The sequence below is a fragment of the Mustela nivalis genome, assembly GCF_964662115.1.
Source record: "Mustela nivalis genome assembly, chromosome: 5".
Taxonomy (NCBI): Eukaryota; Metazoa; Chordata; class Mammalia; order Carnivora; family Mustelidae; genus Mustela; species Mustela nivalis.
Window position 1 is genome coordinate 26,547,077 of NC_139024.1, and position 27,186 is coordinate 26,574,262.

At 37.1% G+C, this 27,186-nt stretch overlaps 1 protein-coding gene across 8 annotated transcripts in view; it reads left to right on the top strand.

Annotated features, from left to right (window-relative positions):
* Positions 1–27,186, top strand: part of HACE1 (HECT domain and ankyrin repeat containing E3 ubiquitin protein ligase 1) — a 115,734-nt gene that overhangs the window by 60,022 nt on the left and 28,526 nt on the right. For all 8 annotated transcript variants that reach the window (XM_082730529.1, XM_082730532.1, XM_082730534.1 and 5 more), the window contains 6 exons: positions 1,288–1,622; positions 2,257–2,325; positions 2,591–2,678; positions 24,358–24,469; positions 24,562–24,659; positions 24,839–24,926. In XM_082730529.1, coding sequence (XP_082586655.1) covers positions 1,288–1,622; positions 2,257–2,325; positions 2,591–2,678; positions 24,358–24,469; positions 24,562–24,659; positions 24,839–24,926 — 790 coding nt within the window. The remainder of the gene's footprint in view (positions 1–1,287; positions 1,623–2,256; positions 2,326–2,590; positions 2,679–24,357; positions 24,470–24,561; positions 24,660–24,838; positions 24,927–27,186) is intronic.

Below are 27,186 nucleotides of genomic sequence, written 5' to 3' on the forward strand. Positions count from 1 at the left end.
TGTGTGTGTGTATATATATATATATATATATATATATATATATATACATACATTTCTTACCATAAATTTTCAAAATCTGTGAATTGCATGTAAAGAAAAGCACAGTAAACTTTTTAAAAAGTTTATTTTTTTTAATAATCTCTTCACTTGGGTGCCTGGGTGGCTCAGTGGATTAAAGTCTCTGCCTTCAGCTCAGGTCATGATCCCAGGGTCCTGCAATCGAGGCCCTTGTCATTGGGCTCTCTGCTCAGAGGGGAGCCTCCTTCCCCCTCTCTCTCTCTGCCTGGCTTTCTGCTTACTTGTGATCTCTGCCTGTCAAATAAATAAAGAAAATCTTAAAAAAAAATCTCTACACCTAGTGTTGGACTCCAAACTCACAGCCCTGAGATCAAGTTGCATGTACCACTGACTGAGCCAGGCAGGCACCCCAAAACTATGCTGTTTATTATGCTTTTTAGTTATTCTTTCTTTTTAAAAAGATTTTATTTATTTATTTGGCAGACAGAGATTACAAGTAGGCAGATAGATAGGCAGAGAGAGAGGAGGAAGCAGACTCTCCGCTGAGCAGAGAGCCCAATGCGGGGCCCCATCCCAGGACCCTGGGATCACGACCCGAGCTAAAGACTGAGGCTTTAACCCACTGGGCCACCCAGGGTCCCCTAGGAATTCTCATTTTTTAAATTGTGAAAAGATTTATAATTGAAAATAGTTAACACATGAATATAGTAAATGTTGGGGGATTGCATATGTAAAAGTAGTATATGTTTGTTTTGTTTTATTTTTTAAAGGTTATTTATTTATTTGACAGAAAGAGATCACAAGTAGGCAGAGGCAGGCAGAGGGAGAGGGGGAAGCAGGCTCCTTGCTGAGCAGAGAGCCCGATGAAGGGCTTGATCCCAGGACCCTGAGACCATGACCTGAGCTGAAGGCAGAGGCTTAACTCACTATGCCACCCAACTGCCCCATAAAAGTAGTATATGTTTTTAAATCTAAATTTTAAAAGATGAAAGATTGCTTATAAATTTTTTGTTAGACTTTAGTTTTACCTTTTTTTATTCCAAGGAATAAATACATGCAAATTAAACTTTGCTATAAACAAAGAAATTGTTATTTATGTGACATTCTTATGATTTTGTTATTACCTTTAGGCATTGCTATCACATTAATTTAGGAAAATAGAAGTATTTAGAATAAATTTTCTCTTTTATGTTATTTGTTTGGCTGTGTGAGTTTTTTTCCCCAGAATTTAAGAATAATGTTTAAAAAGCACTTCTGTTTTTCTCCTAGCCTCTTGAATTGCTTTGGCACTCCTTAGATGAATGGCTAGTTTTAATAGCTACAGAATTGATGAAAAACAAAAAGGACTCAACGGATATTGCTTCTATTTTACTGAAACAAAAAGGCCAAGATCAAGATGGTACTTCCATTCCTCCATTTGAACCTCCAGGACCTGGGAGCTATGAAAATCTATCCACTGGCACAGGGGAATCTAAACCAGATGCTTTTGGAGGAAAACAGGAAGCCAGTGCAGACTGTCAGGATGTTATTTCTATGACAGCTAACCGGCTAAGTGCTGTCATTCAAGCTTTTTACATGTGCTGTTCTTGTCAGATGCCTCCAGGGTAAGAAGGTTTCTGCTTATTACTTCCTTTTCTGATAGGTGAAGAAAAACTATGATTTTTTTGTAATTTCAGTAACAACAAATAATAATTTGTTAATTTTAGGTTCTGTTTTAATTTTGCTTTAGAATACTTACTGTACTAATCTTAAATACTTGAGTTTTAAGCAATATGTAAGTTATTAACATGTAGAATGGTGAATGTCACTTTGTATAAGATTATTTAATTATGTATTATTTAAAATGTGTAGAGCAGAGACATTTAAAATTTCAAGGTTTTAAAAAATTCTCTGGGCATATCCTTAGTTATTAATGAAAAGCTATATATATATATATACACACACACACACACACATATATATGTGTGTGTATATATATACACACATATATTCTAATCTCATGTAATGACTGGGCATGCCTCAGTTTCTCAGTTTTTCAAGATTTTAAAACTTCTCTGGGCATATCCTCTGTTAATGAAAAGTTATATATATATATATTCTAATCTTATGTATTGACTGGGCATGCTTCAGTTTCTCAAATTTAGTGCAAACCCAAATCTTGTGTTTTTTTAATAGTTACCAAATTTTACTATATCGCCAATTTCTGTGTGTTCTCATTGTTTTTTTTAATCCCCACAGAATGACTTCACCTCGTTTCATTGAATTTGTCTGCAAACATGATGAAGTTTTAAAATGCTTTGTTAATAGGTAAGGTATTCTCAGATTCATATATTGTCCTCATAGACTTTTCTTTCTTATAGTTTTTATCTCAACAAAAATAATGTTATTTTTGTTGAGATAAAAATAATGTTATTTTTGTTACTATTCAAAAAATGCTACATGACAAGTAAAAGTATAGAAGGTGTGGATTAATATTTTTCTTTGGTTTCAGTATCTGTATATATGAATTTGCTTTTCACTTAGTACAACTCATTCTTCCTGTCCATTTAAACAAATTATATTTTTCTTTCAGAAATCCCAAAATTATATTTGACCACTTTCACTTTCTCCTTGAATGTCCTGAGTTGATGTCAAGATTCATGCATATCATAAAAGCACAGGTAGAGATTTCTTTTAACCTTGTTTTTATTCTGTCTAATGAAAATTAAGTCTTTTAGTTTGAATACAATTTAGTGAAGTAATTATTATACTTGAGACCTCCTGCTGCAAGAGGAGTGAAATTACTTTATTCTTTACTTTAGTTTGTGGAATTACATTAGTATGTTACTTTAATATGAAGAGCATTTTTTTTTTTTTGGAAGAGCATTTTTTTTAAATTTTAAAGGAAGTGTGTATCAAGTGCCCACTGTGTGCAAAGACAACAGAATACATTGACACATTTTCTGAAATGAGTTTACTGGAGCATTGGTGCTATAAGGCTGATGGTCCTTGAGAAAAACATTTTATCCCCAAATGCATTTAGAAAATATAATATCCCTGTTGGAGATTTATAATGCATATCAGCAGCTTGTCAAAAGGCATTGAGAAACCCTCTGCTAAAAATAGTGATTTAACTTTGTTAATCCTTCAAATTTATTTGACCTGAGAGCCTTTTCCCCAGTAAGGTTCATTCTTCATATCTCATGTTTCATGAAATGTGCTAGGGGAAAGCTTGTTTTGCTACATACAGTCTATGTAATTTGGGGCACATTTCCAACATCCTTAAGCCTTGGTTTCTTCATCTATAAAATAGGGATAATGACACCAATCTCACAAAACTACTGTGAAGAATAAATTTTAATTGTAACTGATGTATATGTTCAATAGATGGTAGTTATTTGGAGATAGAAAGCATATGTCTTCTCTCCGAAAAGATGTTGATTCATTCTAGCAGGGGAGATCATAAGTGTACCTATAAAATAGTAGTTACATTATTACGTGATTGTTTAGGAGTTTAAGGGAGGAAGACCTTGCTCCTGCCTGCTGTAGTCAAGGAAGATTTTGAAGGGGAAGTAGAGTTTATGCTGGATATTGAAAAGCATTGCAACATTTTGCTGGAAGTGAATGGGGAAGATAAACATTCTAGCCAAGATACGGGCCAGGGCTTATAAAGGGAAAAGTGTGTAAAATTACAGTGGTTGAAGCAGAAATTTTGTGTAGGTGAAGAATGAGATATAATTCTGGAAAGGTAGGTTGGGGTCACACTGGAAGCCTTGATTGCCAGATTGAAGAATCTTCTTTGTTTTTTTGACTATCAGCAACCCCTGGTAACTTGGGACAATGATAGGACCTTGGCAAAATTTTAGGGAATAATTTGTCAAAAGTGCAGGATAGACTGGAGGTTCTGGTTTGGTTAGTAGTCATAAGATAGATACTATAGGTGTTTTTAAAATGTCTTTAGGGACACTGACCCTTTTGGAAATTAAACAAGCTAAGAACTAGTTTTTATAAAATTCTGCACACATACGTAAGTATCCTTTGGCATCTGTTAAAAAATAATGTAAAAGAGAAGATAATAATAGTAACTTATATTTATTGAATGCTAATGTTAGGTCAGTTACCATATAGATGCTTTACATGGATTATTTCCACAACAATCTTGTGAGATAGGTACTCTTTTAACTGAGGAGATTAAGCAACTTGTCATTTAGGTACTAAGTGGGAGAACCAGAATTTAAGAGTTCTGGAGAGAGAGAGAGAGAGATCACAAGTGGGCAGAGAAGCAGGCAGAGAGAGAGAGGGGGAAGCAGCCCCCCCCCCCCAGCAGAGAGCCCGATGCGGGGCTCGATCCCAGAACCCCAGGATCATGACCTGAGCCGAAGGCAGAGGCTTTAACCCTCTGAGCCACCCAGGTGCCCCAAGTTTGTCTGTTTTTTAAATTCATTTTCTTAATCTAAACTATTTGACTCCATTCTAGGGCAAATAAGATTATATGTGAAAGAAGCTCTTAGATTTTGAAAGAGATAGTTTGTTATTCTTAATATTATCTCTGCTTTTCACTTGTTTTCTTCTTCCATTCCTGAACAGTTAGTCAAAAGCAATGGCATTAAGCTACCCACCCTTTTTTACCCACAGAGGAGGTTTTGTTGCCTGACCCAGGTCAGGAAGTGTTCACATGTGTAGTGGTGGCATAGTGTGGAGTTTGGAGCTTCGGTATGGTAAGGGGTTGCCCTTCGAGGGGGGCCCAGCATAGAGTATGTGAGTTGGAGCAGCATATGGAGGATGTCCAGTATAGAGGATGGTGACAGTTGCTCAGAGTAGACAGCCCAAGTAGGATAGAGGGCATCCATGCAGTAATGTGTCCATGTCAGTGACAGGAGATTGGTTATATACAGTGTGGGGTAGTTCATCAAATAACTAAATGTACTTATTATGGGAGCCTGTTTTCTCACTATTGGAGGAAGGAGTTACAAAATGGAGGAGAATAGATTGACGCATGTGCTGTTGGATTGGAATTGGAGATAGCAGTGTGAACTTAAATTTTCAGGGTAGATCAATAGATAAAGCAAACCTGGCACCCAGTTCTCAGCCCCTACACACTGTTCTCAATTAACCGGGGCTCTTTGGAGAAATGGCTAATTTCAGGGCTCTGTCAGGGAAAGTACAAATGAGCCTAGAACTTCTTATATGCAAGAAAGTTGTTCAAAGAGTGACAGGATTATGTCAGAATGACACAGAATCAGTTTGAATGAACTCTGCTGGCCAACGCTGAATAATTTGAACATTCAAATAAATTATGATGGCAGAATACTATAAATAAAATTGGAACTCATAAGCCTATACTGAAAAAATTAATAAATGTGAAGTTTGATGAAGGGTGGGGTGTGTTTATAGTCTTAAAGTATCTACTCACAGAATACTTAAGAATTACAAAGATTAAAAGCTACAGTGGAAAACTTGGCAGTGATCAAAACAGATGTATCAGCATGCTAGCTGATAGGACGTACTGAGGAGAATGTGGGCATCACTTCTAAGATATTCCTGCTAAAGATGTACACCCTGAATTTAATCATGAGAAAAACATCAGACTAATTTCAGTGGAGGGACATTCTCCACAATAACTGACATACAGGTTTTAAAAGTATCAATCAGGGTCATGAAAATTAAGAACGCACTGAAGAACTGTACCAGAGTGAGAGAGACAGGACAGCTAAGTGCCATTCTCACACTGTGAAGGATAGTATTAGGACATGGGCAGAGCTTGACATGAGGGTCTAAGAATTAGCTGTAGTAATGTATCAAGGTTAGTTTCTTGATTTTTGATGGTTGTTATCTAGTTATGTAGAATTCTCTTGATTATAAGAAATATACACTGAAGTACTTAAGGGTGACTAGACATCACGTTGGCAGCTTACTCTCATATCAAGGAAAAAATACTTAATTCTCTATTATACTTAGAAATTTTCTGTAACTTGGAAGCATTTTGCAAAAAATCAAGTAGAAAGTGTAAAAGAACAAAAACAATTACCTGTGGTAAGGGATTGACTTCTTCTATTGGTGGCTTTCAGAGGTGGCCTATAGTTAAAGGGAGAGTCATTTTGCATTGCTGTGCAAATGCTATTAAGAGGAGCCTCTGATCAGTCTTGTTTTGTGAATTATTTAATGGAAATGCGGTACTTAGAAAGTTTACATACAAAAACATGCCCTTTGGCTTTTTAGGTGTATGTAAATATGTGTGGATGTTTTGATCTTACACATCTCTTACTGGCTTCTGAAGATAACATTGTATATGGTTTAATGTTCCACTTGAATTACTTTAAAAATGCCATTTGCTTTTATTTATTGGTTCACATTTTATAGATAAAGGATATAGTTTAATATCTTAAAATGGTGAATAAGTTTTCTATCACTTTTTGTCTTGTCAAACAATTTTAATATTGTTCTGAGTGACAATAAGAAAACTTACTTATTGAGCATTCTGGGTATTGATATTTCTGCATGTTACTTAACCTCTTGGTACTGTTTTTCTCTTTTGTGAAGTAGGGATGATACGAGGCTCTTTTTCTCATAGTGTTTTGAGGATTACATGTGAAAATGCATGTAAAGTGCTGAAAAGAGCACCTGGCATATTTAGGTGCTTTAATAATTGTTAGCTAATTAATTATTATAATTATGATTATTATCTGGATTTGCATTATTTTATTTAATTCTCGCAGTTAGCCCTTGAAATATTTCCCCTGTTTTACAGGTAGGAAAACTGAAGTTCTGCAAGGTTAAGTAATTTCCCAAAATCACAAACCTAGTAATTGACAGAGCCAGGATTCCAAACCATGTTGATCAAACTTCAAAGCCCCTACTTAAATGTATTACTTCTTTTTTTTCTTTTTTAAGATTTTATTTATTTATTTGATAGAGATGGCAAGAGAGGGAATACAAACAGGGGGGAATGGCAGAGGGAGAAGCAGGCTTCCCGTTGAGCAGGGTGCCCAGTGCAGAGCTCAATTCCAGGACCCTGGGATCATGCATGACCTGAGCCGAAGGCAGATGCTTAACAACTGAGCCACGCAGGCACCCCAAAGGCATTACTTCTGCGTAATGTTTTTTTTTTTTTTTCCCTCCTGTACCAAAGTTTTAGAAATAATCAGCGTTAAAACTGTAAGCACTTTATATTCTAGTTCACTTATTAAAGTTTATATGCCCAGTAGTTATAACAGAAGTGCTTTATTCAGAACGCAAAAGACTATTAGAAGTATGGATAAAATTAGACACTTTTATTTTATTTTTAATTTTTTTTTAAAGTTTATTCAGGTCATCTCTACACCCAACTGGGGCTCTAACTCATTGCCTCAAGATCAAGAATTACATGCCTCTCTGACTGAGCCAGCCAGACACTCCAATACATTTAACTTTTAAAAAAGAGAACATTTACTCTTTTCTTAACCGAAAGAGAAGATACTAAAAGACATAATTTAATCTCTCACAAGTTACTTTCAATAATAATAGTATTTTTATTAAGAACTAATAAAAAGTGATGTTTAAGCCGTTTGAAGCAAAACTAATATTTAACTCAGATGAATAAATTTACTGGTGTCCTACAAGCTGTCTGAAAGATAACCTCTTTGTGGTCTTGGATATTGATCATATTTATTTCTTGAAATTCCTGGCTTTGTGGAATTACACCATCCTGGTCCTTTGACTTTTATAGCTATGTGTATCATTTGCTAAGCAGATTCTCAGTCCTGACCTGTGATCATGAACTCTGTTCTACGTGTTCCCTGTATCTTTAATCTCTCGATCTTACCTTGTGTCCAACTTCAGCTTTGTTCATGACTATATTTCCAGTGCTTCACCTGTGGCACTTTGTAATATTTATTTCCAAGTTCTTAGTAGTTGCATGCCAGGTAAGCTGAAATTCAGTATCTTTGGACCTCTGCCTTCTAGGACTGTGGGGGTAGGTTTTGAGGGGAGGGTTTTCTCCCTCTAAGCTGTTTCATTAAATTCTATCCCTAGAGATCTTCTCTTACTTTTCATCTTTGTCAATCTGTCTGTCAGATCTCCTTTTTTTCCCTCTTCATCCTGTGACCAACTCCTTATCATCCAGTACTTAATATTTTAACTGCTGCTTACATCGTCTCGCTTTATACTGGTCCTACTCTCATTTTAATTACTCCATTTATTATGTTATCCCTCTGACCAAACACCCACAATGGTCCCTGTATCCCTCACTTGATTCTCAGGATCCATAATTATGTTCTCAGTATACTTACACAAACTTATTCCTTTGTTCTATGTAGGGATGGACTCTGATTATGGTGGTTACCTTCCCTGCATCTTCCACGGAGATACAGTTTTACCTCCTCTGCCTTTTTCCTTGACTCCCTTACTGTAGTATGCTCTCTTCTCTACATGCTTGAGCAGGTCTTACCCAGCTTAATGTTCTGGTTCAAACTGTGACCCCCTGAAAGCTTTGTACTCTTCTCATCTGTACAGTCTCTAAATTCTTAATGTGCTATACTTACAGCCCAGTCTGAGCCATCAGAGTGAATGGTGAGGACCTTAGCTGCCTGGCTAGCTGATCTGATAAAAGTCCGTTGCAGGGCATGTTGTAACCCATTTACATCTAAATGGAATTATAATAGCAAAACTTAATAATTATTTAGGGAGTAGTATGAAATCTGGTCTGTAGCCATTGTCCCAAACTTGAAAGATCCAGCCATGAAAATAGGTCAGTTAAACAGTTATGTCTCATTTCAGGAGATGGTCTTACAAGTAGATTTCCAAAGTTAGGACTGTATTTGCGAGAAATTAGGTATTTAATAAGAGGCATTTCTGTGGAAACAAAGGAAAAATAAAGGCTAATGGTCAGAATAAATTATAAACCAAATCTGAATCCTGAGGGCAGGATTTCTGGGTGATAGGCTCAAAGCAGCTTTGTAGTTTGAATTTTTCTAATGATACTATCAGGTGTTAGGTGAACTTGCTATTGCCCATTCAGCAATAGGCACAAAGATGGTCTGTATGTGAGATGTTGTGATGATTTTTCTGAAGCTGGTTATACCAAGTTGTTCTGTCCTACATCTCATGGCTTTAGGAAAATGGCACTTTTAAGTTCTCAGTGATTCCAAGTCAGAAGGGTGAGAGAAAAAATGGAAGTGTTGGGCGCCTGGGTGGCTCAGTGGGTTAAGCCGCTGCCTTCCACTCAGGTTGTGATCTCAGGGTCCTGGGATTGAGTTCCGCATCCGGCTCTCTGCTCAGCGGGGAGCCTGCTTCCTACTCTCTCTCTCTGCCTGCCTCTCTGCCTACTTGTAATCTCTCTCTGTCAAATAAATAAATAAAATCTTAAAAAAAAAAAAAAAAAGAAAGTGTTAGGGGAGTTGTAGCCAGATACTGGAAGAAACTAATAGAATTCATGATATGGTTCAGTTTACAGGTAAAAAACAAAACCTCAACAACAATTAAAAGCACTAAAATCTGATATCCACAAAGGTGTATTACTGAAACATAATTTGTTTTCTATACAGTCATCCTCATTTCTATCAGAGATAAGGAAAATAAGGCTGAAGTGTTTGTAAAGTAAGTCCACTGTCTTTAAATTTGGCCTGCAGCATGAATAGTGATTGATCATGTAGAATCTTATAACTCAGCTTTGCTGGAATTTTTCTTAAGGAGTTTCAGATTGAACTTTTGAAAGCTGCTCATGGCTAGGAAGCCAAGCCAAAGACTTGATGTCAGACTTCATCTATAATACCTATACATATGGGTGAATTCCTCATTTTTTGAGGTTCTTGATATATTCTGATATTCCTGGGCCTGCCAGGCAGTGACCTTCCTTACTCATCTTGTAAGGCTACTGGGAATTCTATAAGATACCAGACTGATTTTACTCAAGGGGCTTAATTGGTTACATAAAGTCAGCCTTGTTTTTTTTTAAGTTGTCTTGGCATATCTGAATCTATGCATATCTCTCTCAAATATTAATGACATTCCACTCAAAGCCTTGGTAATGTAACCACTGTTTCCAGTTGTGTCCTGGTACAGGGAGAACAGATTCACAATTGAAATTACATAAATAACTATACTGCTGCAAAAATATAAGAATACTCACTGAGAGTTCCCAAATTCTGGAGGGATCAGATGGGGGAAATAAGTGATTGTGTTTCATCTTCATTCAGAAAGGTATGCTTAACCAAAATGCTGTAAGTCATAGCTATCTTAACAGAAAAAAGTTTCCTTAAATCTGAAAAACAAAAAATTAAAGAACCAGCAATGTTTCAAACAAAACTCATAAAAAATTAAAATCATTCTCATCAGTTCATCCAGTCCTTGTGATACTTGATCTTGATCTTCTGTTAGTTTTGTGAATCTAGTTTTTCCTGAGAGTTCTGTCATTTCTTACTCAGTTCAGTATTTGATCTGAAAGTTATCAGAAACCTAGGCTTGTCAGAGTCCTTTCCAGGAATCTCCTTGAAGATGAAGCATTTGTGCAAAAGTGTAAGAGTGAAACACTGTCTCTAAATGATGAAAGACTTAAAAATGCCCATGTTTTAAATTATAACACAACTGAGAAGGAAATTTGACTATTTCTGTGACACTTTTAAAAATTTAATTTTTTTTTCAGTGTTCCAAGATTCATTGTTTATGCATCACACTCAGTGCTCCATGTTTGACACACTTTTTTTTTTTTAAGATTTTATTTATTTATTTGACAGACAGATCACAAGTAGGTGGAGAGGCAGGCAGAGAGAGAGGAGGAAGCAGCCTCCCTGCTGAGCAGAGAGCCTGATAAGGGGCTCCATCCTAGGACCCTGGGATCACGACCTGAGCCAAAGGCAGAGGCTTTAACCCACTGAGCCACCCAGGTGCCCCTGATGTACATTTTAAGATGATAACTGGAATGATGATTGATAATATTCTGTATCAGATTTAGTAATTTGATAGAATTTCTAGAATGCTTATATTAATAGCATATATCCATACAAGGATATTCATAAGGAAGGTTTAGCATTATTTCTTATTTGACAGTACTTCTCATAAAACTTTACCTATCAAATAAGCCTAGTTAATTCAATGTTTCTCTTTTTATAAGGAGAGTGAGCACATCTTTTGATATGTTCCAGGGTTCTCTAGAAAATCCTAAAATTATTTCCAGGTCAAAAAGACTTTATTTAGAATTTGATTTGGGGAACTTAGTCAAAAACATCAAAAGGTTTTGGACACTTGACTAAGTAGGATCACAGATAATTATGAAACAATACTTAATTATCTACTTAGCTAGAATGACAAAAGATTTTAAAGGCATATACAGAAAATTACATAGTTCTGAGCAAAATTCAGCTCCTTTAATATTGAGAAGACTCAGTTTGCTTAAGTAATCAAAGACCTGATTAAAACCATATGAAACACAGGTTATTTTGATAAAACAGAGAATCTTTTCCTTCTAGCTAGATTACTTAAAAGATAAAGCAAAACCTTCCATAATCTAGTATCAAGAGCTGGCCAATACGCCCAAGAAAACTTTGTCCTTTTAGCAGATGAAAGAAAATTATATAAGCATAGTATTGATATTAAACTTTATAAACAAACAATCAACAAATCCTTATAAGTTTTAGCCAACTCAGCCACACAAGGTAAAATTCTTTCTCTTTCTTCTCATCTTTCTATACCATTTTGTTCTTTATTTTCCTCTTTCCCATTCTGAAATGGCCAGTTTTACTTTAGGACAAATTTACTTTCTTTTCTATTAACAAAAATACATCTTCATTCCTTATACCTTCTCTTAGCTAAAGACACATCCTACTTTCCTTGCATGCAGAAATGTTTCCTAGGTTATTTGTAGTAGTTATAATTACATATATTATTTAGAATTCTTAGCCCTTAGAAACCTTTTCTAACAAAAATCAAGAAGTAAAACTTTGAAATGTTAAACCAACATTCTTCACACTGGCAAATTTATGAGTGTATTTCATAATTTCTATCAATATACATTTCCTCATAGTAAAGTTTTTCACAAGACATGCTTACTACAGACCCAAATATCTTTAGTTCCTTTGTAACAAGAGGTCAAAAGTAGGTAAACTTCAACTTGTTTTGCAATTACTGTTTCAGTATTTTATCTTATTTGGAAATGGTTTAGACATTTGGTGAATTTCCTTCATTTAACTTAGAAAAATTCTAGGGCTGGAAATTAACAAAAATTTTAGAAACTAGTTTTAACTAGATACATCATAACGTATTTATTGCTGAAAAGTTCACCTAGAAACTCTTATACCATTTAACATTTATCTAAATCTCTTGATCACAGCAATTATGTTTGGATGACCCATGAAAAACTTTATTAGGTAGCATCATCCCAAGTTATTTTTCTTACTGACAGATTTTATAATAGAGGTAACATGAATTTGTTTGACTAGTAAATGCTGGTAGAATATGTTTTTTAATCTGCATTTTATTTAACATAATTAGTTATATTAATATGATCTGTTATATTTAGTATATAATATGTATTATATGTGTATAATATTATGTTAGTTATAAGTTATTACATATATATTAATTACATATAATCTGATATATATCTATATATCTGAAGACATACTTTTTAAAATTACACCAGATTTACTTCCTAAAGATTATCCCAGATCATGTGAATTTGTTAATATTTGGGTTAGTTTTGGGGGCCTCTGGGGGTACCTGGATGGCTCAGTTGTTTAAACATTTGCCTTTGGCTCAGGTCATGATCCCAGGCCCTGTATCGGGCTTCCTGCTCAGTGGGGAGTCAGCCTTTCCTTCTGCCTACTGCTCCCCCTGCTTGTGCTTTCTCTATCAAATAAATAAATAGAATCTTTAAAAAAAATTTAGGTTAGTTTCAATATTTTTGAGTTTTAGGAATACTTAATTCATAAGTGCTTATTATTAAGCCAATTAAATAGAGTTCTTTTACAAATTTTGACAGTACCATCTGGAGTTTGAGAGAAGAAAATCACATATATTAACATATCCATAGACATACATAAACATGCAGACAGACACAAAGGCCTATAGCTTCAATTCCAGCATCCTCGTCATGAATCAGGTAAAATATAAAACTTACTAGTGTATAAATATCAGCTGAATCCAGATTGGCAGACAGAATAAGCTAAGGTTGCCTGCTCCAGTGGCTAAAAGCTTTTTACTAGTATCTGTGGAGAAGACTTTTAAGATTTGTATTTATCCTTAACAAATAATTCTTAAGGAGGCTGTGGACTAGAGTTTGGGCAAAAGAGCTGTTATAGCATTTTTTGTATTTTAAATGGCCTCTTTACCCCTCTTTTTTTTCCCCTTTAGTCTCAGGCAATCATGGGTAGAGTTTTAATTACTTCTTGGGGTGTTTATCTTTCAAAGACATTGAGGATTAACATCTTCAGGGGGCAGAGAAAGGATGGAAGTTTTCTCCTAGGAGTTCTGGTGCTTTTTTCATGGCTTCCGAGGTCATAATAAAATGTAGTAGTGCCATTCTGTAATTATGGGGAGTGCCTTGTAAAAGTAATTCACTAGACTCAAGACCAAATGAGACCTCTTCAGGTTGGAAACGAAGAAGGGGTTATTTGGATTACTGTGGTCATGGAAATGATGAATCCAATGGACTGTGGGAATTTTGAGCAGGAGGATATAGGCTTCCTCTGTGAGCCTTAGCAGTGATCACTGTTGGAAGGATGGGTACAGTGCTAGGCAGCATATATGCAAGTGAGGAAGGGGAGGGACTCCCCATGAGTATCAGTGGCTCTGGGGGCCTTTGTCTTCACAATTCCCTCTTCCTCCTCAGGAGAGGCCTCAATAACCCCCTCAGCTTTTCCCTTGGCAGTAGGAACACCTTGTGAGGTGTGCTTGTAGTTATGCCCCCATTCAGCAGAAAGCTTAGGGGGCTCAGAAAATGTGCTATCTCAGAAGGAATGAGCATTATGGTCCAGATGGATCTTTAAGAAAGTTATGGATTTGGCTGGAGAGAGGCAAGATGGCAGTAGAGTAGCAGACTGGTGTGATGGGTCCCAGGAGTTCAGCTAGATAATTATCAAACCATTCCAAACACCTACAGACTCAACAGAAGATAGAAGAGAAGAGCAGGAATTCTAGGAACAGAAAATTGACCACTTTCTGAAAGTTAGGACATGCAGTGAAGTGAATCTGAAGGGACGGGAAGATAGACTGCTGGGGCAGGGGCCAGCTCCCAGCAAGTGGTGGAACACTAAATCACAACCTTTAGAAGTCTGCTCCACTGAGGGACATTGCTCCAGAGGCTAAGCAGGGGTGGAACCCTCATGCAGACAGTGTGGTCTCAGGTACTGTGGGGTCACAGAAAGATTGGGGGTGTCTGAGTGTGGCAGAACTCCCAGGTATCGGAGCAGGGAAGCCAATTACAGAGACAGAGCTGAGGAGTGAGCTTTCAGATCGGGGTTACTTAAACTGTGATCCAAGGCACCGTCGGACCACTGCTGTTCAAGCAGGGACCCCACAAGTAACAGATCCGGGGAGACTCACCTTCCTCCTCTGGGAGGAGCAGTGCGGCAGGAATCTCCTGGGTTTGGAGACTCCAAATGGGGCTGTGCACCAGAGATAAAAACACTTGGTCACAGACTGGGTGAGTACAAAGCACAGCCGGAGACCAGGGAGACAGAAGTGATCAACTGCTTATCTCTGAGGGCACACTGATGAGTGGGGCCCCGAGCTCTCGACTCCTCTGGGCTGGAGATTGGGAGGCTGCCATTTTCATTCCCATCCTGTAGGGCTCTATGGAAAACATTCAGGGAACAAAAGCTCCTGAGAGGGAACCCGAGCAGATTTCTTAGCCTGACCCCTGGCAACAGCGGTGCAGTTCTGCCTTGGGCAAAGACATTTGAGACTCACTGCAATAGGCCTCTCCCCAAGAAGATCCATGAGAACATCCAGCCAAGACCAAACTCACCAATCAAGGAGAACATTGGAACTCCAGAGACAGGGAAAAGCAATGCAAAGAACTCATGGCTTTTTCCCCAGGATCCTTTAGTCTTGCAAAGTTAAATTTTTAAAAATTTTATTATTTTTCTTATTCTGTTTTTTTAACTTTTCCTCTTTCCTGTCTTAACGTTTTTTAACTAGTTTATCTTAACAGTACATTTCTAAAAAAAAAAAAATATTTTTCAAGCTTCATTTTTATAGTCATATTTTATCCTTCATTGTATTTAACCTTACTTTTTGTATACATATAGGTATTTTTTTTTTTCTAAAAAATTTTGGGATACAGTTTCTTCTAATAGATCAAAATATACCCTAAATCTAGTGCATGGCTTTGTTCTAGTCTCCAGCCTGAGTACATTCTCTCCTCTTTTTTTTTTTCTTTTTCTAACCAACTTATCAATTCCTTTTTTAGAATTAAAAAAAAATTTTTTTTAAATCTTTACAGTCATATTCCATCCCTTCATTTTGTTTACCCTTATTTTTGTGTATGTATGTGTGTGTGTGTATGTGTGTGTATATATATATATGTTTTTCTTTAAAATTTTGGGAGGTAGTTTCTTCTAAGAGATTAAAATATACCCAAAATCAAGTGGGTGGCTTTGTTCTGTTCACCAGTCTAATATATATACACATTTTTTTTTCTTTTTATCTCCCTCCCCCCCCCCCCCAGTTTTGGGTCTCTTCTGATTTAGTTAGTGTACATTTTTTCTGAGGTCTTTGCCACCCTTTTAGTATTTTATTCTTTTGTTCATATATTCTTATCTGGATAAAAATGACAAGGTGGAAAAACTCACCACAAAAAAACAAAAACAAAAACAAGAGACAATAATGATGGCTAGGGACCTAATCAATATGGACATTGGTAAGATGTCAGAACTAGAGTTCAGAATGATGATTATCAGGGTGCTAGCTAGGCTCAAAAAAGGCATGGAAGATAATAGAGAAACCTTTCTGGAGAAATAAAAACCCTTTCTGGAGAAATAAAAGAACTAAAATCTAACCAAGTTGAAATCAAAAAAGGTATTAATGAAGTGCAATAAAAAATGGAGGCTCTTACTGCCAGGATAAATGAGGCGAAAGAGAGAATTAGTGTATAGAAGACCAAATGATGGAGAATAAAGAAGTTGAGCAAAAGAGAGACAAACAACTACTAGACTATGAGAGGAGAATTAGATAAGTGATACCATAAGATGAAACAATATTAGAATAATTGGGATTCCAGAAGAAGAAGAAAGAGAGGGGCAGAAGGTATATTGAAGCGAAATTTAGTGGAGAATTTCCCTAATATGGCAAAGGGAAGAAGCATCAAAATCCAGGAGGTACAGAGAAACCCCTCTCAAAATCAATAAAAATAGGTCCACACCCTGTCATCTAATAGTAAAATTTACAATCTTAGGGACAAAGAGAAAATTCTGAAAGCAACTCGGGACAAAAGATTTGTAACATACAATGGTAGAAATATTAGATTGGCAGAAGACTTATCCACAGAGACCTGGCAGGCCAGAAAAGACTGGCATGATATATTCAGAGCACTAAATGAGAAAAATATGCAGCCAAGAATACTTATCCAGCTAGACTATTATTGAAAATAGAAGGAGAGATAAAAAGTGTCCAGGAAAAACAAAAATTGAAATAATTTGCAAACACCCAACTAGCCCTATAGGAAATATTAAAAGGGGTCCTCTAAGCAAAGAGAGCCTAGAAATAGTACACCAGAAAGGAACAGAGACAATATACAGTAACAGTCACCTTACAGGCAATACAATGGCACTAAATTCATATCTTTTAATACTTACCCTGAATGTAAATGGGCTAAATGCCCTAATCAAAATACACAGGGTATCAGATTGGATAAAAACCAAAACCCATCAATATGCTGTCTACAAGAAACTCATTTTAGACCCAAAGACACCTCCAGATTTAAAGTGAGGGGTGGAAAACAATTTACCATGCTAATGGGCATCAAAAGAAAGCTGGGGTGCCAATCCTTCTATCATATAAATTAGATTTTAAGCCAAAGACGCTAATAAGAGATGAGGAAGTGCCATCTTCTGACAGCACGTGGGAGAAGAATGAGGCACAAACAAGTCAGCTGCAAGAGAATGGGAGTAGGGGGCGAGAATAGAAAAGACTGTTGCTCCGAACAACTCCTCAGTCATATTTATTAGAAAGTGAGTAACAACCAATGAAGAAGCCGGAGTAGATTACACAGTTATCATGAGTTTTGTAGATACATAAGAAGAGAGGCAAAGTATGTCTGGTCACATAGTACACGACCCATAGTGAGCAAGCCCAAACGAAAGGATTGTCTGACTAACTGCTTATGCTCTCCAGGAAAGGGGAGATAATGGAAAAATGAAGTAGGTGGCATTCTGCCCTAAGCAAGCCAGGCATCCCCAGCTGCTTGACTTCAAGAATATATGTCATCCTTGCCCCAAAAGGCCTGTTGCCATTACATGTTTTTCTTAAAGCTATATCTAAGCATGCTTGGTAAATAATATAATTTCTCAAAGTTTATATTTTAAGCAGTACATTGCTCTGAGGGGCAGTTATAAGGAAGGAACTATCATACTTAAAGGGTCGGTCCAACAAGAAGATCTAACAATTTAAATACCTATACCTTTAACATGGGAGCAGCCAACTATATAAACCAATTAACAAAATCAAAGAAACACATTGACAATAATACAGTAATAATAGGGAACTTTAACACCCCCCTCACTGAAATAGACAGATCATCCAAGCAAAAGATCAACAAGGAAATAAAGGCCTTAAATGACACACTGGACCAGATGGACATCACAGATATATTATTCCACAGTACATTCCATCCCCAACAGAATACACATTCTTCTCTAGTGCACATGGAACATTCTCCAGAATAATCACAGTCTGGGTCACAAATCAGGTCTCAACCGGTACCAAAGATTGGGATCATTCCTTGCATATTTTCAGACCACAATGTTCTGAAGCTAAAACTCAATTACAAGAGGAAAGTTGGAAAGAACTAAAATACATGGAGGCTAAAGAGCATCCTACTAAAGAATGAATGGGTCAACCAGGAAATTAAAGAAGAATTGAAAAAAATCATGGGAACAAATGAAAATGAAAACACAACTATTCAAAATCTGTGGGACACAGCAAAGTTGGTCCTGAGAGGAAAGTATATAGTCATCCAACCTTTCTTAAGAAACAAGAAAGGTCTCAAATACACAACCTAACCTTATACCTAAAGGAGCTGGAGAAAGAACAGCAAAGAAAGCCTAAACCCAACAGATGAGAAATCATAAAGATCAGAGAAGAAATCAATGAAATAGAAAGCAAAAGAATGGTAGAACAAGTCAATGAAACTAGGAACTATTGGTTCTTTGAAAGAATTAGTAAGATTGATAAACCCCTGGCCAGACTTATCAAAAAGAAAAGAGAAAGGACTGAAATTAATAAAATCATGAATGAAAGAGGGGAGATCACAACCAATACCAAAGAAATACAAACACCAGGTTCATATATAATAAGAATATATTATGAGCAACTATACACCAGCAAATTTGACAATCTGGAAGAAATGGATGCATTCCTAGAGACATATAAACTGCCAAAATTGAACCAGGAAGAAAGAGAAAACCTGAACAGACCCATAACCAGTAAGGAAATTGAAGTAGTCATCAAAAATCTCCCAACAAACAAGAGCCCAGGGCCAGATGGCTTCCCAGGGGAATTCTACCAAACATTTAAAGAAGAATTAATAGCTATACTCCTAAAACTGTTCCAAAAAATACAAATGGAAGGAAGACTTCCAAAATCATTTTATGAGGCCAACATTACCTTGGTTCCAAAATCAGACAAAGATCCCACCAAAAAGGAGATTTACAGACCAATATCCTTGATGACCACAGATGCAAAAATTCTCACCCAAATAGTAGCCATTAGGATCCAACAGTACATTAAAAGGATTATTTACCACAACCAAGTGGGATTTATTCCTGTGCTACCAGGTTAGTTCAGCATCCACAAATCAATCAATGTGATACAATACATTAATAAAAGGAAGAACAAGAATCATGATACTCTAAATAGATGTTGAAAAAGCCTTTGACAAAGTACAGCATCCTTTCTTGATGAAAACTCTTCAAAGTGTAAGGGTAGAGGGTACATACCTCAATGTCATCAAAGCCATCTATGAAAAACCCACAGTGACTATCATTCTCAATGGGGAAAAACTGAGAGCTTTTCCCTTAAGGTCAGAAACACAGCTAGGATGTCCACTATCACCACTGTTATTAAACATAGTACTAGAAGTCCTAGCCTCGGCAATCAGACAACAAAAAGAAATAAAAGGCATCCGAATTGGCAAAGAAGTCAAACTCTCACTCTTTGCAGGTGATACAATACTTTATATGGAAAACCCAAAAGACTCCACTCCAAAACTGCTAGAACTCATACAGGAATTCAGTAACATGTCAGGATATAAAATCAATGCAGGGAAATCAGTTGCATTTCTATACAGCAACAGCAAAACAGAAAAAAGAGAAATTAAGGAGTCAGTCACATTTACAGTTGCATCCAAAACCATAAGATACCTAGGAATAAATCTAACCAAAGAGGCATAGAATTTGTGCTCCGAAAACTATAAAGTACTCATGAAAGAAATTGAGGAAAACACAAAGAAGTGGAAAAACGTTCCATGCTAATGGATTAGAAGAATAAATATTGTGAACATGTCTATACTACCTAAGCAGTCTACACATTTAATGCAATCCCTATCAAAATACCATCAATTTTTTTTTCAAAGCATAGAACAAATAATCCTGAAATTTATATGGAACCAGAAAAGACCCTGAATAGCCAGAGGAATGTTGAAAAGGAAAGCCAGAGTTGGTTGCATGACAGTTCCAGACTTCAAGGTCTTTTACAAAGCTGTAACCATCAAGACAATATGGTACTAGCACAAAAACAGACACAGATCAATGAAACAGAATAGAGAGACCAGAAATAGATCATCAACTCTATGGTGAACTAAACTTTGACAAAGCAGGAAAGAATGTCCAATGGAAAACAGTCTTTTCAACAATGGTGTTGGGAAAATTGGACAGCCACATGCAGAAGAATGAAACTGGACCATGTCCTTACACCACACACGAACATAGACTCAAATGGAAGAAAGACCTCATTGTGAGATAGGAATCCGTCAAAATCCTTGAGGAGAACACAGGCAGCAACCTCTTCGACCTCAGCCACAGCAACTTCTTCCTAGAAACATCGCCAAAGGCAAGGGAAGCAAGGGCAAAAGTGAACTATTGGGACTTCATCAAGATCAAAAGCTTTTACACAGCAAAGGAAATGGTCAACAAAACCAAAAGACAATTGACAGAATGGGAGAAGATATTTGCAAATAAATGATCAGATAAAGGACTAATATCTAAAATCTATAAAGAACTTAACACCCAAAGAACAAATAATCCAATTGATAAATGGGCAAATGATATCAACAGACATTTTTGCAAAGAAGGCATCCAGATGGCCAACAACACATGAAAAAGTGCTCAACATCACTTGGCATCAGGGAAATACAAATCATAACCACAGTGAGATACCACCTCACACCAGTCAGAATGGCTAAAATTAACAAGACGGGAAGCGACAGATGTTGGAGAGGATGCGGAGAAAGGGGAACCATCCTACGCTGTTGGTGGGAATGTAAGCTGGGGCAGCCACCCTGGAAAATAGCATGGAGGTTCCTCAGAAAGTTGAAAATAGAGCTAACCTACCACCCAGCAATCACACTACTGGGTATTTACCCTAAAGATATAAATGTAGTGATCCGAAGGGGCATGTGCACCTGAATATTTATAGTAGCAATGTCCACAATAGCCAAACTGGATAGAACCTAGATATCCATCAACAGATGAATAGATAAAGAAGATTTGGTATATATATACAATGGAGTAGAATGCAGCCATGAAAAGAAATGAAATCTTGCCATTTGCAATGACATGGATGGAACTAGAGGGTATTGTGCTGAGCAAAATAAGTCAATCAGAGAAAGACAATTATCATATGATCTCCCTGAGATGAAGAATTTTAGAGACAGAGTAGGGGGTTTGCAGTGTAGGGAAGGAAAAAATGAAACAAGTTGGGATCAGGAGGGAGACAAACCATAAGAGACCCTTAATCTCGTGAAACAAACTGAGGGTTGCTGAGGGGTGGGGGAGTTAGGGATAGGGTGACTGAGTTATGAACATTGGGGAGGGTATGTGATATGGTAAGTGCTGTGAAGTGTGTAAGTCTGACGATTCATAGACCTGTACCCCTGGGGCAAATAATACATTATATGTTAAAAAAAAAAAATTAACGGCATCTGGGTGGTTCAGTGGGTTAAGATGCTGCCTTCTGCTCAGGTCATGATCTCAGGGTCCTGGGATCGAGTCCCGCATCGGGCTCTCTGCTCAGCAGGGAGCCTGCTTCCTCCTCTCTCTCTCTCTCTCTCTGCCTGCCTCTATGCCTACTTGTGATCTCTGTCAAATAAATAAATAAAATCTTAAAAAAACACTTAAAAATTTTAAAAAATAAGTAATAAATAAATAACACAGCTATTTAAAAAGAAAAAAAGGAAGTTATGGATTGCAGGGTGTTTAGAGGTAGCAGCCAGTATAGCCACTATGAGTAATAGTTAAGAGCCAGTTCCAAACAAGAAAACCTGCAATAACCAATTAGTCCCCCTCTCTCCTTCCTGCTGCATAAAATACTTAAGAAACATTTGAATTTTAGTTAAGGAATGATTTTTAACCTCAATTTCTACTTCTTTTTATCCTGTTACCTTAATCTTACTGGAAAATTGTTGTTACCAACCCTCTTTGTAGGCTGTTTTCCTTTTCAGGGTGTCTCAGGAAACCTCTCCTGGATTGGAGTCTGCCTTCAGACTGATATGCACAGGGTCTTTGGGAAAGAAAAGTCCCTAGGCCTCTGGAGCATAAACCAAAGCATTGGCATTTTGGTATGCATAATTGAGTAACACCTAGGAAGCACCCATGGGGTTTTACCAAGGAGCTGGTGTGCTTTGTCAGGTCCTTGTTCAGGACATTTATATTGGTCCATTAATTTTTTAAGCAATACTACACCAGGGATTGGACCCGTAGTATCCTGTTGGGTCAGGGGACAAGTAGCAATGGTAGTAAGTAAAGTGGCAACACAGAGACTATAGGCCTTTGTGTGGGTTCCCTCTGTGTGGGTTCCCTCTTGCTATTGGCTTCCAGTTACAGGGCTTTGTTTTTCTTCTCGGTTAGGATATGTAATTTGGGCACAAGCCACTTGACTCCGTGGTTACACGTGGAAATTTCCAGTCCTCCTCACCTAACGGAATCATTTCCATCTACCTTTGGCCCAGAATCCTCCTTGGCAGTGACAGTAGCCTTGCAGTCCAATCCACCCTCCCTTGCTTTCCTTGGCTATAGAGGTCCCTTATACACATTAATAAGCAATTAAGACCTTTATAATTAGTAGTCTCATCATTTAATTGGAGCATATGGCCTTGCTTATGCTGCTCTGGGGAGATTCTTGACTTATTATGGCAGGCATGACATTTTAGGTTAGATATTGCAGGCAACACATGACAGAGGCAATGTGTAAAAGCACACAGCAGCATGACAGACCCCTAGCTAAAGGTGCTCCTTTCTCAGATGGTGAGTTTGGCAGTTAGTGGGCAAGTTGCAGGTAAAGTCATTCCCCTTGGTTAATTGCAAGGTCCTGCCCATCCTGCTAATTATGCCAGTTGTTCTGTGTTGGTCTTAGCCTTTCAATACCCAGTCTTGTGCCTAGACCAGCCCTTGTGGTTTTTATTATGATTGCAAGATGCCCTTCAGCAATAACCATTAGGAGACTGAAAAAAATAAAGATTTATTACTTACAGGACCTGGGTATTACACAGCACACATGGTAGACATGGGGGAGTGGGAGAGTGCATGATAATGCACATGGGCCTGAAGTTCTGCTTTTATTGGGGCTGAGATGGGAGCCAAGGGTTTCATAGGCTCACTGTTGGTGAATTTAAAACATAAGAGCAGGAATTTAAAGCATGGGAAGAGGAAAAACTGGGGGCCAAATGGTCAGTTGTAGAAATCAACCAAGATTTCTAAAACAGAGGAGCCTTCCTTTGGGAAAGTGGTGTGGCTCCTTATCAAGTTATGTGCTGGCTTTCTGTTTATTTGAGATAGCCATCTTTGAAGTAGATGCCTCTTTGAAGTGGTTGCCTTGGCAATAAAAGCTCAAGTCAGGCACTTACATTAAAATAAGAAAAAATACCCTAATTGTCAAGGTTTACACTATGTATTCAAAGGATAGAAATAAGAATAAAGGTAGATAGTGGTGCCTGGGTGGCTCAATTCATTAAGTGTCCGACTCCTCTCTTTTTTTTTTTTTAAAGATTTATTTATTTATTTATTTATTTATTTGACAGAGAGAGAGATCACAAGTAGACAGAGAGGCAGGCAGAGAGAGAGAGAGAGAGGGAAGCTCTCTGCTGAGCAGAGAGCCCCATGCGGGACTCAATCCCACACCCTGAGATCATGACCTGAGCCAAAGGCAGCAGCTTCACCCAGTGAGCCACCCAGGTGCCCCTAAGTGTCTGACTCTTGATTTCAGGTCAGGTTGTCATGATCTCAGCCCTGTGTCAGACTCTGGGCTCAGTGCAGAGCTGGCCTGAGATTCCCTCTCCTCCCTCTGCCCCTTCCCAAGCTCTCGTACATGCTTTCTCTCTCACACACAAAATAAATAAATAAATAAATAAAAATAAAGTTAGATCTAGAATATTATTTTCATGAAAAATTGAATATAACATGCAGTGTAATTTTTCTGGTTTGGAAATTCATTCTTACAAGCATTGTTATGCTTAAGAGAAATTAGGAGAATGGTCTCGGTTGGTTAGGCAGCTGCCTTTGGCTCAGCTCATGATCCCAGCACCCTGGAATCGGGCCCACAGCAGGTTCCCTGCTCAGTGGGAAGCCTGCTTCTCTTTCTCCCTCTACCACTCCCTCTGCTTTTATGCTTCTGCTCTCTGTCAAATAAATAAATAAAATTGTAAAAAGAAAGAAAGAAATTAGGAGTAAATCTCATCAATTACATATTTGATATTAAGTTTAGGTATAACCTAATTTATCGTCTTTTCTGTTAAAAATGGGAATTTAAAAAATATACTCTTTGTAATCAAAGTATTTCAGCTGAGATCTGCCTTTTTGTGAATAATTTTTGAAGTGTCAGAACATTGTCTAGAACTGTTTATTATAAATAAAGTTCAAGAATGATTATTTGTGGAAAGGACATTAGCAGGCTCATTAAGTAATCTGATAGGTAGCTGAAATACTGCTGACATATTTTACCGTTTTTTTGTTGGGTTAGCCTTTTAAAGATCGCTGTGAATGGTTCTATGAGCATTTGCATTCAGGACAACCAGATTCAGACATGGTGCACAGGCCAGTGAATGAAAATGATATCCTGCTGGTTCACAGAGGTATGTTTAAAAAGAAGCTGATGTGGTTGAGGCATAAAATACCAGTTACTGTAAATTTTAATACATAAAATTAACCAATGCTACATATTTAGATTCTATTTTTAGGAGTAGCTGTGAAGTTGTGTCAAAAGCAAATTGTGCAAAGCTAAAGCAAGGAATTGCTGTACGGTTCCATGGAGAAGAAGGCATGGTGGGTATAAAAATAAGTGCTATTAATGTCACTAGATATAAAAGATTGAAATGCACTTGAATAAAGTTTAGTATATAATTGATAAGGAAGAAATTTGAAATGATTCTAATTTGTTATTATTCAGAAAAAATTTCCACATATAATTCTGTTGATATTTAATTTTATTTTCTTGAACTCAGGGTCAAGGTGTTGTGCGTGAGTGGTTTGATATTCTGTCTAATGAGATAGTCAATCCTGATTATGCATTGTTTACCCAGTCAGCTGATGGTAAGTTGTACAGTCTACATTATTTTTTCCGTTACTTCTCATATTTTCAAACTATATCAGTGCATTTTATCCTTTGATTCCCATAGTAATCCTGTGAGCTAGGAGTGGGATAGTCCCATTTCCTAGAAGAGAAATTTGAATCCAGAGATTTTGTTAACTCGATTAATGAGTGGTAGGATCATGAGTGGAACATGGTTCAGTCTAGCATTCTTTCCTCGACGTAGATGGTTCTCAAGGGCCAGTGCTGGCTGTAAGGAAGTTTTCATCAATCTTTTGTAAAGTAAAACTAAATTTATGCAATTTAAGGATTGTCCTTAGACTGGTTTTCTGAGCTAAAATTTCCTTTTGTGAAATAGTGCCTTAGAAAAGATGGACTTAGAAAAATACTTACTTGGAAAAATTAAAATTTGTTAACCCTATTTGAGTTTCCAAGTCTTAAAATTTATCAGTCATAAAAAACAGTCTAGATTTCATGGTGTTAAATCTTAACTTATAATCTATTTATGTATAGTAACTTAGTTTTCGGTCCTTTTAAAAGATTAAACCTAAACAGCTCTTATTATCTTATAATTGAAATAGGTTATTTGTTGAAATGGTACTTTTGACCTGCACAATTCTAATTCGATATAGTAGGCTGAATGGAAATGGTTACTGCCTGATCTATGAGAAGAATACTTGGCAGTTCTCTGACTTAAGAAAGACATACACAAGTGAAGAGGGGATTTCAGTTTTTAAATGCTTTACGCAGTTGTTTTTATTTCCTGAAGATCTTTTCCTTCCCAATGTTTAATTTATTTTTTGTAAGGAGAGAGTGCATTTTTTTTTTTAAGATTTTATTTATTTATCAGAGAGAGAGAGGGAGAGAGAGTGAGCACAGGCAGACAGAATGGCAGGCAGAGGCAGAGGGAGAAGCAGGCTCCCTGCCGAGCAAGGAGCCCCGTGTGGGACTTGATCCCAGGACACTGGGATCATGACCTGAGCCCAAGGCAGCTGCTTAACCAACTGAGCCACCCAGGCGTCCCGAGAGAGTGCATTATTAATTGTACTTCCTAATTGTCTCCAACTGAACCAGTAGGTAAACCTCCACTGAATAAGGATGACGACAAGGCAAGAGGGGGACGGTGGTGGGCTGCAGGGATACTAGGGAACTGCAGGTATTCTCTTCTGTGATGGGCTCCTCAGACACATGTGGTGTATTTGAAGTTGTTTAGGAATATGTGACTGCTTTAATTGTATAACTTCTGATTATTTGCTCTGAGGTGAATTTGGTGCTTTTGTTGTTGTTATGACAAATTTGATGAGGTGGTGGGTTTAGTTAGGCCTGATCTTTGAAGCAAGATTTAGCATTAGAGCATTGTATTTTAGCTTTATTTCATTTCTTTATAGTCCCCTATTCTGAGGCTGTCTGTTTAGTTTCATACCTGAAGAACAGATTTGGTGTGGAATTATGAGTGGAGGTAATTCCTCATACTATGAATATATTAGCAGAGCATATGCTAAAGCACAGAGATCATAAAGATTGTGATTTGTACTTTTTGTAAGCTGTAGAAGTCTTCTCTTTGGGATCATAGTATTTATAAATTAGAATCTCAGTGAAATATTTCTTTGTTCTTAGGTTTAGTTGACATGAAGGGAATTACATTAAAATTTTGAATTAAAAATTCCTAAATGTGGGAAATGTTTGGGTAGGCTTCATGTCTATAATAATTTCTTTAAAACTTGCTTTCTAATTGAATTAAGATATTTACTGTAGAGTTTGGCCTTTGATGTTACACTGGATGTGAATACAGGCTCTGCTCCTCTTGTTATCTTAGGCCAATAAATGTAACCTTTTTGGACCTCAATTTCTCCATTTGAAAATGGTGATATGTGTTTTGTGATGTGGTCAAAGAGAAATCAATTAGCTATTACGTAAAAAATGTTTAGCCTAGTGCCCAAGACAGAAAGCACATAGAAAGTAGAAATAATTATTAGAAGCTATTTTTATGTGGGAAACAACATTTTCTTGTTCACTAGGATTTTTCTGAGGTGATGAAAATAGCTGTGTCACAGTTTCATTTTATTTATTTATTTATTTATTTATTTTTAAAAAGATTTTATTTATTTATTTGATAGGCAGAGATCACAAGTAGGCAGAGAGGCAGGCAGAGAGAGGGGGAAACAGGCTCCCCGCTGAGCAGAGAGCCCGATGTGGGGCTTGATCCCAGGTCCCTGAGATTATGACCCAAGCCAAAGGCAGAGGCCAGCCCACTGAGCCACC